Consider the following 14,956-nt stretch of genomic DNA (forward strand, 5'->3'; position numbering starts at 1 on the left):
GCGCCCCACAGGAGGACTGGAGGGTCCTGCCTGGGTCAAGCCTGGGAGTCCCGAGTTCCATCACCACCAGGAGAACAAGGCGGATGTGACACTCAGAGCAACCCCAGAGCCACGGAAGAGGGTCGTGACGGGCGGGGCTTCAGAAAGAGCAGCCCGGGGGTGTGTAAGGGATGGTCTGGGAGAGGAGAGTGTGGAGGAGGTGGGTTCTTCAAGGGGGAAGTTGGGGAAACCCAGGAATGACGGGGACAGAGCCATGGCTAGGGAAATGGGGAAGCTGGGTGAATTTGTAGAGTGGTGCTGAAGGACAAGTGATGGAGCCGGTGACTCCACGGAGAGTGGACTTGGAGACATCAGCCGAGTTCTCATTTCACATCCTGTTGAGATGTGCAAGGATGGGGGGGGGGGAGGCTGCCTACAGCAGGGAGTGGATGAGGAAGGGTGACAGGTAGGAGGGTGGCTTAGGCAAGGACCCCACAAGCCTAACAGCTTCACATCAGAATCACAGTGTAGGAATGCCTCTTCCTGCGAACTTACCATCGATTCGGCCGACAAGCTCTTCCAGGGCCTTGACCTTCTTCTGGATCCCCGGCTGTGCAAAGGTGTAGTTATCCTGAAAATGACACGAAGCCCAGGATAAGCAGGGCGCCAGGCAGTTGTGCTTCTACCCCCCGGTTCACCAAATTGCACACGAAAGCGCACGCTGTAGTTCCACAGCTGGTGCCAACAGCTGCTGCCCGGGATTTGGGGAACAAAGTAATCAACCAGCATGAGAGCCGGGGGGCAAGCCTGGCAGAGCTACACCTGCTGGAGGTGGGTCCGTGTGGTTCCCTGCACAGCAGAGAGGAGGGGCATCCTCTGAAGACATCGCAGCCAGGGCAACAGGGGAGAGCTCCGTAAATGCCAGAGCTGCTAGACCATCACCTTGTGAGAGCTTGCCAGGCCAGGGCCAGGGAGAGAGATGGGCAGACCAGACAAACGGAGGAGGGCCACGCGAGGTGTGTACGCCCCTGTCTGGTGAACAAGGACAATAAGGAAAGCAAAGGCCTCCTGGGAGGTGCACGCAGGTGGGCGGGACCGGCTCACCTGGATTCCATCTAACAACTTGCTCATGCACCAAAAGCTGTCGGCTTCAATGCTTCGCAGAATGTCCTGAGACAAGTTGGTCACATCAAAGTTCTCCACATCCTCTTCTGTAAAACAAAAGGTGAAGAAAGTCCAGAGGTCTTATCTAAAAAACGGAGAGAGAAAGATAGAGTCTGGTGTCTTCAAAGGAGTCCGTTAAGGCCAGGGGAGAACCAGGCTACCCAGCTGCCAAGGAACGACGGGCTGCCCCTCTCCTCCCCTTGGCAGGCGGGCAAGACGTGTCCCTGGAAGGTCATGAGGATTTCAACTCAACACGGAGCGGGCCACTCATACACCAGTCTGCTGGACCCAACATCTCTTCCCTGCCTCAGCATGTCCTCCTCCCATTAGAACAAGGTCAGCCAGGCCCCCTGCTTAATCCCAAGGAGACGGTATGCACACATCCTCATCTCAGACGTGCAGTGAACCGTCCAGTGGCGCTCCATGTAGTGGGGAGAGCTGGAATCAAGCAGCCGCACTGGTTCATTTGAAGGAAGTGGTTCCCCAGTCCTGAGAAGGCCGCTTTGCTGTCTCGGCACTCCGGAGTGAGGAGGAGGAAATGAAGGAAGAAGGCCCAAACCCGTGCGTCTAGGATTAACTCCACCAGTCTGGGCTTTCCCAGGATGGGTTCTGTAGACCACCCACCACAGTGGATACCCAACAAGGAGAGCTTCCAGAGACCGGCGTGGCTGAGGAATGCCACAGCGCAGCACACGGCCCAGTTCGGAGAGTCACTGAGAGCACAGGGCACAGAGGGCCTGCAAAGTTGCCTAGAGTTCCGCCCTCTGCACACCTATCCACGGATTCTGTTTATCTGGCATATTCCATGCCTGGTCAGCCATGGCTTCTCTCTTAAGCCAAATGAACAGCGTCTCCTTTTCTCGTGGAAACTCCCATATCCAACAGGAGAGAGTTCCTCCCTGTTCTTCCTCCTGCAGGAAAGAGGGCCCAGGAAGGAAGGATCTCCTTGTCCATCAAGGTAGGGCTTCTGCAACCCACAGGTTTTGCATGGAAACGTTCAGGCCCTGGAGTTTGGCAGCAAGGGCAGCTTTCCTCCTTAGACCCACAAGCCCTGTTCTGAACACGGGAAGTTCACTGCCGTCTCTTGTGGTGCAGAGAGACAGACATCTGACAAAATGCACTCAGAACTCAGCCCTTCCCTTCCACGCATGGCAAAAATCCCATGCCCCCTACCCTCCTGCTGACCATGTGCCACCTAGACGGTCATCCTGCTCAGAGAGCTATTTAGAAAAATCATTTTATTGGGGGCTCATACAACTCTTATCACAATCCGTACATACACCATTGTGTCAAGCACATTTATACATTTGTTGCCATGATCATTCTCAAAACATTTTCTTTCTACTTGAGCCCTTGGCATCAGCTTCCCATTTCCCCCTCCCTCCCTCATGTACCCTTGATAATTTAGAAATTATTTTTTTCATGTCTTACACCGACCGATGTCTCCCTTCACCCACTTTTCTGTTGTCTGTCCCCCTGGGAGGGGGCTATAGGTACATCATTGTGATTGGTTTCCTTTCTCCCCCCACCTTTCCCTTCCCCTCCTGGTATGGCAACTCTCAATATTGGTCCTGAGGGGTTTATCAGAGAGCCATTTTTTATGAACACTAAGGGCCGCACAACAAAATCAAAGCCTTTGGGTGAAGTTGTGGCCCCGAGAGGAACCCAGGAGCACAGTGGCGGTTAGATGCGCAAGGTTCTAATGACACTGTCTGGTGGGCACAACAGTGATTTTAGATGAGCTTGTCATGAGGAGGGACTGATATGGGGAAGTATGTCATGGAGTTATGGGGAAGAGCAAGGCACCACTATTATGGGCTATCAGAACCAGTACACATACGGTAATGATGTAAGCACAGCGGAAAGATGAAATGCACCCAGGTTTAGGTTGCTTATTCCTAGGTGAGGGGTGGGGTACGCAATTTATTACTTTAAGACTTCAGAAATTCTAGAAACATAATTTTTACAATCAGATAAAAAAGAGGGGCACACTACTTTGGGGTACAAAAAAGAAAAGTCACATGTGTCTGTGCTGCCGCTTCCCACCCACAAGCAGCAGCAGATTTCGACAGGAGGCTCGCAGGTACTCAGAATCCAGGTAGTCTATGTATGCACCTTAGCAATGTCATTTCCCGTTTTCCTAGTGGAAGCACTTATTACACGGTGTTTTCGGCAGCCACACCTGGCACTGTGAATGCAGCTAATGATACTGAGCTACCACAACCAGCGCCGGGTTTCCTTTGAGCTTCGTGGGCTAGTTCTGAGGCCCTTCGGTGCTGGGCCTGCACCCAATCCACTGCAAGTTCAAACATTAGATTATGGGCAGTGTTTTTCTTTTCCAAAGCCTGCATTTTATCTGACTCGTGCCTCCCCCCCGCCTTTTTTTTCCCCAAAAGCTGGACTCACTAGAATACCTTGCATAAATATTATTTCGTGACCACAAAAGTAAACTGAAATACGATAAACCTTTTCAGCCATATGGCTAAAGAACGTCAAAGCGCAGAGATGAAGCCATTTCAGCTGGGAAAGGTGTTCTGGGAAAGGCATGGAGGCAGTGCCTGATGGTCTGGTGGATCAATAGGTTGCTGGGGGCGAGCTGTGGGGCGCTTGCAGACGAGTCTTCGGTGGGAGTCGCCGTGGCAGGACCCACACCACAATCCGGAAGAGGGTGGAGAGGCCAAGTCAGCCTGCCTGACCAAGACGGGAGGGTGAGGAGTGCTGTCTCTGAGGAGGAGGCCGCTGGTCCAGGGAGAAGGTCGGAGCGAACGCTTACTCTGAGGTGGCTGCAGGGGAGAGACCCGGAGGGAGGTGGTTCTGTCTTGCGAATCATGTCTCAGCCTGCGTCAGGAAAGGCGTGCTGGCCTGAGATGCAGGCTCTAGAGCCCTTCCTGGCCCTGCGCCTGTCAACCAGGGGAGGGACCACGAGCACATGTCCAACTGGACCTGGAAGAGAACTCTGGCTGAACACTACTCAGCCAGGACCAGCCTCAGTGGATACGTGTGGTGCGACCCCTGGTTAAAATGAACTTAATAACCGGACAACCATTGAGTTCACTCAGGTTCCTGGACGACTGTTTCATCTCGTTAACAGATAAAACGGTGCTGCTGGCTGACTCAGTCTCTTGGGCCTGGCTGCAGGACCCCAGATTCTGAGAGCGTTCAGATTACGGGGGCAGCAGGAAAGCAAGGCCTAGCACACTTACATTCTTGGCCCTGCCCAAAGGTCACCCACAGAGACCCGGCTATGCCAATGTCACTGGCAGAGAGGCTCCTCACGTAGGTCCAAGCATGTGGACGGTGTCAATGACCTCACTTCTGTTCTGTTACAAGTGTTCAAATGAGTCCAATGAGGAGCGCCCCTGCTCACTGCTTGGGAGACAGCAGGCTAGGTCTTGCGGTCCCTGAGATGACAAGCCACAACTTGCCTTGGGATAACTGCCTCCTCTCATGATACAGGGAACCCAACATTGGACACCCCACCGAGAACTACACAACATGCTGAATGCAATCAATGTCATGGGATTATATGCCCAAAATGGCAAGTTAAAAAAAATAAATAAAAAGGTTCACTGGCATCTAATTCACATACCACACAATTAAATCGTTGCATCATGTTGAACTCTAAACCGATGCGGCTCCCAAGCGTCAGTGGGAAGCGGCTCCGAGCGTGTGGCCTCAGAGATGGCTGCTGCTGCGGGCAAGGGCCCCACCTGCTCCCCAGCGGTCCCACGAGAGCCATCTGGAGGGCAGCTAAGGAGAGGGACGGGATTCCCAAAGGGCTGGGTGCTCAAGAACTCCTCACCAACTGCTCCTTAGCTCCTTGCAAACCAACAGCATTGAAGTGGGAAGTGGAGTATCCTAACTGGATGGTTTAATTATATACGGTTTAGAAACAGGTAAAACGAATCTGCGTGTTTGCTGGAAGCCAGGAAAGTAGATACCCTAGCTGAGCAGGGGGTACGGGCTGCCAGCTGAGGGGACACAGCGAGCCTTTGGAGGGTGGAAATGTCCCAGGTCTTGGTGTGGGTGGTGCTCAGACAGGCCTGCTTCTTTGGGGGAAATGCACTTTCCTCAATGTCCATCCCACTTCACTATAAAGCTGACCGCGAAAACAAAACGAGACAAAAAGGGTGATCGATGTAAGAGGAACCCAGCCTGGCTGTCCATCAGAAAGTGTAAGCCACACTTGCCACGGAGCCCAGTCATTCCCCTCCGAGGTACCCACTCCTTAGGCACGAAACAGACACTGGGGCCACCAACGTTCACGGCAGGACTATGCACAAGAGCTAAGCGGCCGTCAACAGGTGAAGGGATACACAAAATTTACTCTATACAGATACACGGGATAGTATCACACATTAAGAAATGGAGTCCGGATACATACTACAACATGAACCATAAACACTGCACAGAGTGAAATCGGGCAGGCACCAAAGGGCAAATATTGTACACTCCTACTTACGAGAAATGTCTAGAATAGGCAAATGTGTAGAGACCCGAGTTTATAAGGGGCTGCCAGGAGCTGGGTGGTGGGAAGGGGCAGAATGGGGAGCTATCTTAAGGAGTGCTGGGCTTCTGTTTGAAGTATTGAAATGGGTAGTGGTGGTAATTACACAACCTGGTGAATGAATGCAATCCACGTCACCAAACTGCATGCGTAAGACAGCAAGCTGTTCAGTGCGCTCTCCTGGCGTCTAATCCACATATCAGACAGCAGTCCCATCACACTAAGGCGAGTCGTGCAATCACCTCCATGTAAGAACATGTCTTTCCGTACTCACTGCTTGTAGCTCCCCATTTCCCCCCAGTCTCCTGGGCAAGGCCCCTGGTTAGTTATTCATCCAGGGACTGCAGATAGATTTACCTATCCTGGACTCCATACACAGAAAATCATATGAAACACAAACAAACCCAACAATGACAAACAGGAAGATCTCAATTGAAAAAAAAAATGAACGACTGAAACATGGGTCAAAAGGGAGGTAATTTTAACCTGTGTCTACCATAATCGAATTCACAGTGCCCTACGTCTGATAGTAAGGCTGTTCACAACCTTCAGCTATTGTCAGTGGGGGTTCACTGGAGACTTACACATGTGGGGACCCTGAAAATGAATCTGGGCTTCCACTGTCATCCAGAGTCTTCTGGAAACCAGGTCTTAGGAATTTAAACCCTGATACTGTTCCCTTGTCTCGGTTTGGATTTTATGATGTATTATTCTTGGACACACAGGCAGGTGTGCTTCTTCTATGTGGATTTGGCTGACACCTCACTTGGATGGCTGTTCACGGTAAGACAAGCGTAGATGCTATTCTTTGGGACAGCCAGGCTCCATCTAGTTTCTTCACAACACCTTGCTAAAGCACCCACATCTTCAGTGATCTCTTCATGAGAGTGAGTATCCAGTAGGGCCATGTCACAAGAACTAACTGTTCTTGGATCGGGACTAGAATTATGTGTGAGAAGATGACATAGATATAGATAGATACATAGATATATAGTTGTTGTTGCTTATGTTGTCCATCTAAGGGTCTTCAAAAAGTGTGTGGAAAAGCTAAACTGAAAGACAATATAATTTCCCAAGAACTTTTGAAAGGATCTTCATATTTTACCACAATTAAAAAAAAAAAGAAGCAGCAGTATCTTCTTGGGACAATACTGACACTCTACTGTGGCTCTGGAAAATTGTTTAGTCTCATCTTCAACTTCCCACCTCCCCGGACAGGGAGGAACAGCAATGGCGGAGCAGACATCACTTGCAATGGGCCAGGCATGGGGTGGAGAAAGACGCCCACCAAGATTGCAAGCATGGACTTGGGGGACAGTCTGTAGGGAGGCTATTTACCAGGAACCCTCTTTCTCTGTAATCAAGAATGATAGCAGGGCTCCCCTTTCTCACCTCTTTCAGTTCTTGGCTCACCACTCTGTATGTCATGGCAGCCTGTCCCCCTTCCCAGCCCTGCCAGGAATGCAATAGTTTACCTGTTTCTGCTAATCAGAACTTAAGCATTTAAAGATTTTATTTTTTTAAATTTTATTTTAAACAGTTTTATTGGGACATAACCCATGTATCATACAATTTAATAGTTTAATCATATCAAGAAGAGTTGTACAATCACTACCACAATCAATTTTAGAACATTGTCTTCTTTCTTGTACTCCTTCCTCTTAGCTCCCTAGTTCTCGAAACTGACCCTGCCATGCTCCCAAGAAACCATTAATCCAGTTACTCTCTCTAGGAAGTCACTTATCTGGATTTCATTTATAAGCTCAAGGAGATTAAAAAAAATAAAACAAAATGTATAACATATACAGTAAAACTACATGCACTTAAGTACATAGTTCCCGAAGTTTTGACACATGTATACATCTGTGGTTTTAAAAAAATATGATGTGGTAGCAATTGTAAAATTATGCTTGATTTAACAATGAAGAACTGTTATAATATATGTAAGAGCTCCCAATAAAATGATTCATTAAAAAAAAACAAACAAATCCCATGTAACTAGAACTGGATGGTTGGCACTCAGTCACTATAACTGAAGAATCCCTGGGAGGATCCTGATTAAAATGGGAAATATGTGGAACAGACTTTCAAATTCTCATGGGATCTCGGGAGCCAGGGAGGCATGATGAACCACTGATACTTGAGATTGGTTGCTCTGAGATCATCTTGAAACCTTAAACCAAAACAATCCCTTAGCTCTTCTAAAACAAAAAAAACAAACCCTCAGCTTAACAGTAAAAACATATGCCTTAAATTAAGCATCATGCTCTTGTAAGAACTGTCTCTATGGGATCAAACTGGCAACAGCAACTCAAAAGATTCCCAGGAACCCGAGGGCACAGGGTGGCGACGTTAATGGGGAGGACCAGCTCAGAGAAGGCAGGGAATGGGTGCCGAATTCGAAGAATGTCATACATGTCACTTAATTATATGTGGAGAATTTGTTAAACTGGCATATGTTCTGCTGCAGTATATTTGCAACAATAAGAGTTAAACAAACAAAAAACAACACCCAGTCTAAACAGAAAACATTTCTATAACCTGAAAAAAGCTTTCTTGGGCCTCGTCCCAGCTCAGTCTCCCACTAGAAGCACCCACCGTTCTGGTTTCTAGTGCCGTAAATGAGCTTTTCCATTTTTTTTTAAAACTGTGCATAAGTGAAATCTTAAAATGTGTACTTTTTTGGGGTGTAGCTGGCTTCTTGTAGTCAATATAGTTGTTTTGAGATTCTTTCATGTTACTGCACTTATGAGTAATTTGTTCTTTTTATTACTGAGTACTGTTCCTCAGTAAAAAGATCTATGCTACCTCTAGAGCAGGGGGTCCTCAAACTTTTTAAACGGAGCCAGTTTACTGTCCCTCAGACTGCTGAAGGGCCAGACTGTAGTTTAAAAAAACCACTATGAACAAATTCCTATGCACACTGCACATACCTTATTTTGAAGTAAAAAACCAAAATGGGGCAAAAACACCCGGCGGGCCGGATAAATGTCCTCGGCGAGCCGCATGTGACCCGCGGGCCGTAGTTTGAGGACCCTTTTCTAGAGGATATGTGGATTATTTCCAGTTTTTGTTTGTATGAAGAAAGTGCCTACAAATATTCTTGTACAAATCTTTCGGAGGCTTATTTGTTTGAATTTTTCTTAAATATCTAGACGCAGAAGGCAGGCACTTTTGTCTAACTTTGATTATGGCCATGTTCTCAGTGCCTAGAGGAATTCCCGGGGCAGCACAGGTGCTCAATACAGGTTTACAGAATGAATGAATGACGCTACTCCATCTCCATCCCATATCACAGAGAGCTCTTGGCTAGCTCAGAGGCAAATCACAACACTGCAGTTCCCTGCCCTCTAGTGGTCAATCCCAGAAAGGCTAGCGTCAGATTGAAATTGTTACTCTGGCGGTCATCTAGACTGGTGTAGAATGTCTATTTGGACACACATATACACAAACAGGAAAGGGGCCCCGGCGCTAGCGAGTCACACAGTGTGTGGCTGAGGGACAGAGAGGTGCCACACAGACGTGGGAAAGTGCTGAGTGGCAGGGCTGGGGAAGTCTCGGGGCAGAGTTCCGGGATGACAGGGAGTCTGAAAGGAAGAACAAGGATGCTGAGCTCAGGGGAGGAAAGGACGGTGCCAGACAAGGCTTTGGATGATGAACGTCCATTTCAGAGGGTTGAGTTGAAGGGATGAGGCAGGGAGCACCGCCCATGGGGCCTTGCCTACCAATCGAAAGAACCTGCTACACAGGACACTCCTGAAAGGGACACCAGAGAAGGGACACCATGCTCGGCCACTGCAGGCATCAGGCCTGACCGATGGCAGTCTGAGGTGGACGGCCACCCACCAGGGCTTTGTCGCTGACCAGATACGGAGGAGCGAGAGAAAGGGGCACTAACCCTTCTTAGCATTTCTGAGATGTGGCAGGAGCTGCTGCCACGGAAGAACTCCGGGCTAGGGTACAGCTGCCCTGGTGCGTTGTGAGACTAACCTTTCTCCCTCAGAGCAGCTGGTGGCCTAGAACTGCTGACCACGTTGCTAGCAGCCCAACACGTAACCACTACGAGGGTACTAGCCACCTGGCGTAAAGAATGATGCTTTCTGTCGTGGCTGTCAGACCACGTGCAGCCAATAGGGATCCAAACCCAAACCTGACGGGACAGCTGTGAGAAGTGTCCCTAAACGGAAAGGACGTTCCTTCCCTTTCTTGTCCCTGCTGTCCGGATTCAGCTGGAGCCTGGATCCGCAACGTCTTAAAGCGCCCTAGGAGCCGAGGGCTCTTTATCTGGGCACTTGTAATGAGCAATGAAGACGTTTTCCTACCTGTGAGCCCGTCGTTCTCTACTGGGCCGAGCGCGATGTCCTTCTCCAGGAAGGCCGTGGCCAAAGCACACGCGGCAGACTTTTGCCATCTTCATTCCTAAGGACCACCCTGGCCAAGCTTCCTCCACTATAGCGTCTGTCCACTCTTCTGACACAGTATATCGCGAATTCTTTCCAGTGCCGTCTTCTTGACGCGCGGCCGCTTTTCAGATGCAATGAGGTGACTGGAAAGACCGGGATGGCGTCAGGGGCGCCTTGATCTTCAAGTGACAGCTTTGCCCCGATGTAATCGGTCACTTGACTGCTTCGATGGGAATGGTTATGGATCCAAGTTAAAAGAAAAATCCTCGACACGCTCGCTTTTCTTCGGTCTATCCTGATGTTGCTTTACCGGCTCGGCTGCAAGGCTTCTGCACGTGATGAGGAGGCACAGTGCGCACGGGACGCTGTCGTCTTTGATATTTATTCCTCAGCGAAGGCTTCCAGTCTCTCTCCGTTGTACCACGTGTGTCACCTGCATGCTGCAGGTGGCGGCTAGAGACTCGTCCTCTCCTCCGACACAGGCTTCTTCATATAGCCCCACGTTGAGTCGTTTGCTCTGCAGACAGACTGTGTAAGGTAAAAGGACGCACACTTTCCTGAGTTTAAGCCATTCTGCGTTAACTGCCTCGTGGTCTGGGTACAGGCATACGAGAACAATGAAGTCTTCTGGCTTTCCCATCTTTTTGTAATTGTACCCATCGTTCGTTATAATCCACATGGCTGAACCACTTCATGGAGTCCATAAGGCACGTGCAAACAACTTTTGGGTGTGTGCTGCCTCCAGTCAATATCTATTTGGCATGAACATGATACCCTGTATTCTACATCTGCTTCTGAATCCAGCTTGAATTCCATGTTGGGCTACTAACCACAAGATCAGTGGTTTGAACCTAGTAGCTGCTCTGCAGGAGAAAGACGAGGCTTTTCATTCCTTGATATATGGTTGCATCCATTTTAAAATTATCTTCAGCAAAACTTGACTTGTGTGTGGTATTCATGATACTGTTGGATCATTTCTGCACCCTGGTGAGCTGCCTTTCTTTGGAAAGGGCACAAATGTGGATCTCTTCCAGTTGATGCCCAGGTGCTGTCTTTTTAAAAAAAATACTTTTATTGGGGGCTCTTACATCTCTTATCAAAATCCATACATTCATCCAGTGTGTCAAACACCTTTGTACATATGCCAACATCATTTTCAAAGCACTCTCTTCCCACTTGAGCCCAATATCAGCTCCCCATTTCTTCCCCTCCCCTCTCTCACGAACCCTTGATAAGTTACAGATTATTATTTCCATATCTTACATCGTCCTCTGTCACCCTTCACCCACTTTTCCATTATTTGTCCCCCTGGGAGGGGGTTCTAAGTTGATCCTTATAATTGGGTCCCCTTTTCTCCCCCCACCTTCCCCTAATCCTCCTGGTATCTCTACTCTCCTTGTTGGCCCTGAGGGATTTCTCTCTCCAGGATTCCCTGTGTTGTGGTCTCTTATCTGTAGCAGTGTGCATGTTCTGGTCTAATCCAATTTGTAAGGTAGACTTGAGGTCCTGATAGTTGGGGGAAGGAAGCACCAAAGAACTAGAGGGAAGTTGTGTGTTTCATAGATGCTACACTGCACCCTGTGACCCCTCTGTGAGGGGATGTCCAATTGTCTACAGATGGGCATTGGGACTCCATTCCATTCACACTGGGTATGATTTTGTTCTGGGTCTTAGATGCCTGATCCCATGGACACCTCATGATTGCACAGGCAGGTGTGCTTCTTCCACGTGGGCTTTGTTGCTTTTGAGCATAGACAAGGGAACACTTACAGCAGCTCTGCTTTCATTTGTTGAAACATGTCAGCTGGTCTTTCATCAAGTCCTGGGATTTTTTTGCCTAATACTTGGGCGCAGCTTGGGCTTTCTCCTTCAGTACCTCCTGAAATGGTGCTGATTCTTCTGGGCAATGACTCTGGGTATTGCTTCCATTCTTCCTACACGGTTCTGCATTATTGTGACTTGAGGCTTGGCGTTTTCCCTCGTTCTCTCTGCTTCAGAAATGCCAAGTGTGTCTGTCCCTTTTGGTTTTCTAACTCTGGGTCTTTGCACATTTCACGTGAACACTCTACTTCATCTTCGCAAGTCACCTCTTGAAATCTTGTGTTCAACTCTTTTACTTCACTGTTCCACTTGCTTTAGCTCTTCTCCACTGGAGAGGAAGCTGCCCAGGTACTCTTACTGGGGCTCCCTAGCATGTGCGGTCTAGCCAACCCTAACGGAATACACAGGAATGCCCCACACGTAACTGCGCTCATAGTCAGAGGTCTAGGAAGGTCTTCTACTGAAAGTTCCACCACTGCCATCCTGCTCCCGAGTAAAACCTGAAACAAAAATCCCACTGCACTGTTTTATGAAGAGAGGGGAAAGAGGTGGTGTGTTTTGATAGTTGATGTTTTTGATAGTTGGTAGTTGGTGTAGTTGGTGTTTTTGATAGTTGGTAGTTGGTGTTTTTGATAGTTGGTAGTTGGTGTTTTTGATAGTTGGTAGTTGGTGTTTTTGATAGTTGATGGTGTTTTTAATAGTTGGTAGTTGGTGTTTTTCATAGTTGGTGTTTTTGATAGTTGGTGTTTTTCATAGTTGTTGGTTTCATTTTGCACTGAAAGAAATGCCCAGGCACCGTTCTTTGAAAATAAGAAAGACATGTCATATGACACGCGTGATGAGCCCAGCTTCTCGACAGGGTTTCTTACATGCACCACTTCAACCGTGCTGTTCGTCAGTGTCCTTTGCTGATGACCACACGGTCCGTTATCCCGAATCTCAGTGTGTTCAGAACACATCAATAATACTTCCCTACGCCAACAAAAGGTCTTCGAAGTGAGTCTTTGAGGTCTACAGAGGGACCAGAGTATCCGAGACGGAATCTCTCCATAAGTGACCCCAGCACGGTCACCACTAGAAGCAGGCACAGCTGGCTTACCTACGAAGAACCAACTGCTAGAGGAGCAGTTGGCTCAGGGCTGGCACTGGACTGGCTAGAGCCTACTTCTCCATGTGCTCAGAAGGGAGTCGCTGTGTCTCCCCTTTCAGCTCTTTTACTACGAACATGGCACAGCACATGGAGCAAGTCCAGGTACTAACTTACCAAAGTGATGGTGGTGAGGGACAACAGGTCAGGAGGAGATCTGCTATAGACCAGCTATGCTCCAGGAGTGCACGGATCCCAGGGATCTGCGGTCTTCCCACTGTGGTACAGTGAGCTCGGGCGGTGAGGCCAGGCTGCCTCCCTCGTGAGACCGGTCCAGGAAGATGATGCAGCCAAGGGCTTGGCCACGTCCAGGAGGGACGGCTATCTGGAGTGATTAAGAACCTTTGGAAGTGGCTCCAGGTGGTAGTTGCAGACTACAGTGAATGCGATTCGTGTCACAAAATCGTTTACTTAAAGAGTTAAAATGGCAACGTTTTTTGTTATGGGTGTTTTACAATGATAGTAATAATGGGCCCCACCTCTCTTAGGTCTAGAAGGAGGTACAGGTACCAAAGACCCTTAAGAAGTCTGTTTCGGAAGAGACACTGAGTGCTGCCAAGACTGACCCCTAGGAAGGGCAGGCAAGCCCACCCCTCCTTGCATAGATGCTGGGGGCAGCCACAGCACCACCGGTCAGGCGGTGTGGCGGATCAGCCATCTGCCAAGCCTGGGGTGCCGTCCTCGCTGCAAAGGCCGTGTGTGTTGGGGCTGGAGTGGGGTTGGAGGCAGTCATGAGGTGGGTGCCAGGACGTGAGTGAAGCCCAGTATTACAATATACATCGCAGCTAACAAGACCACTACCTATCAGCAGAACTGCAGCCGTAAGGATCATTTTGCCCGGTCATCATACTGTTACGGGGATTTCATGCCAACAGTTGACTTCGAGGGTAGATTACTACGTGGATTCACACTTCGCGAGGCTTATCTTTGGTACAACTTTAGAAAACGGCAATTGTGAAAACCTGCTGCCACCGAGTTGATTATGACTCTTTGCGACCCCACCGCCCAAAGCGGAACGGCCTCATCTGACTGACCCCAAGGGCTACAATCCTGAAGGAAGCAGAGCGCCACATACTCCTCCTGCAGAACCACGCGTGAGTTCCAAGCCCTGACCCTTTGGTTAGCAGCTGAGCGCTTCATCCCAGCACCACCAGGCTGCTTTCCTAAACCAAGCCACCGCCTCCGGGCGGGCTCCAATCCACAGCGGACCTGGAGGGCAGAGCAGAAACGTCCATAGGGTTCCTTAGGGAGCCAGAACGCCACATACTTCTGCCACAGAGTGGCTGCTGGGTTCAAACCAGGGGCCGAGGGATCCACTCGTACAAGAACCAACCCCCAAATCCCAGTAGATCCGCTGTACTGCTCCCTTAAGAACGTCACGTAAGACAGCAGGAGTCAGCTGCCTCCAAAAGTGACCTACTCGGGCAGTGCGGCAGAGTAACTGCTCGTGCCTCTGCGTCGGCGGACCCCAGAGTGGGCAAGCGTGCTCTTACACCCTTGCGCCCAGAGCTGCCCTGGTTCCTGCTACTTCGGGGGCACCAGGGATGGTGCCGCTCATTAGCTCCCTTGCCCTTTTTGCTGGGGATTGTTTCCACGTTACCAATGTAAACGTGCCCAGTATCGAAGACAGAGCGTTGCTCTCTGGGTTCTAGTCCACGTACCCACGGTTTGTTTCAAACAAAGGGTGTTTAAACGTGTCACTACGGTGCGCGGATGGCGGCGGACAGTTCTTTGGTGCATGCTTCTGCGTCGCAGTACAGTGGCTTTCGAGGCACGTGCTGAGCCAGCTCTGTTTGGAGCAGAGAGGTGAGGCCAGCGGGCAGCGGGGGCCTTCTGAGGGCACGCCGAGGGCGCGCACAGGACAATCCCAGGGACTTCTCTTTGGGAGATGATAGCAAATAAGGCTGTGTGGCTGGGGACAAGGCCAGGAGCGCG

General features: G+C 49.6%; 1 protein-coding gene across 2 annotated transcripts in view; it reads right to left on the reverse strand.

Moving 5' to 3' along the window:
- TBC1D22B (TBC1 domain family member 22B) overlaps positions 1–14,956 on the reverse strand; it is an 83,583-nt gene that overhangs the window by 18,517 nt on the left and 50,110 nt on the right. For both annotated transcript variants that reach the window (XM_075555179.1, XM_075555180.1), the window contains exons 9-10: positions 1,084–1,190; positions 535–610 (exon numbers count right to left, since the gene is read on the reverse strand). In XM_075555179.1, the coding sequence (XP_075411294.1) occupies positions 535–610; positions 1,084–1,190 (183 nt within the window). The remainder of the gene's footprint in view (positions 1–534; positions 611–1,083; positions 1,191–14,956) is intronic.

Source organism: Tenrec ecaudatus, chromosome 7, assembly GCF_050624435.1.
Source record: "Tenrec ecaudatus isolate mTenEca1 chromosome 7, mTenEca1.hap1, whole genome shotgun sequence".
Lineage (NCBI taxonomy): Eukaryota > Metazoa > Chordata > Mammalia > Afrosoricida > Tenrecidae > Tenrec > Tenrec ecaudatus.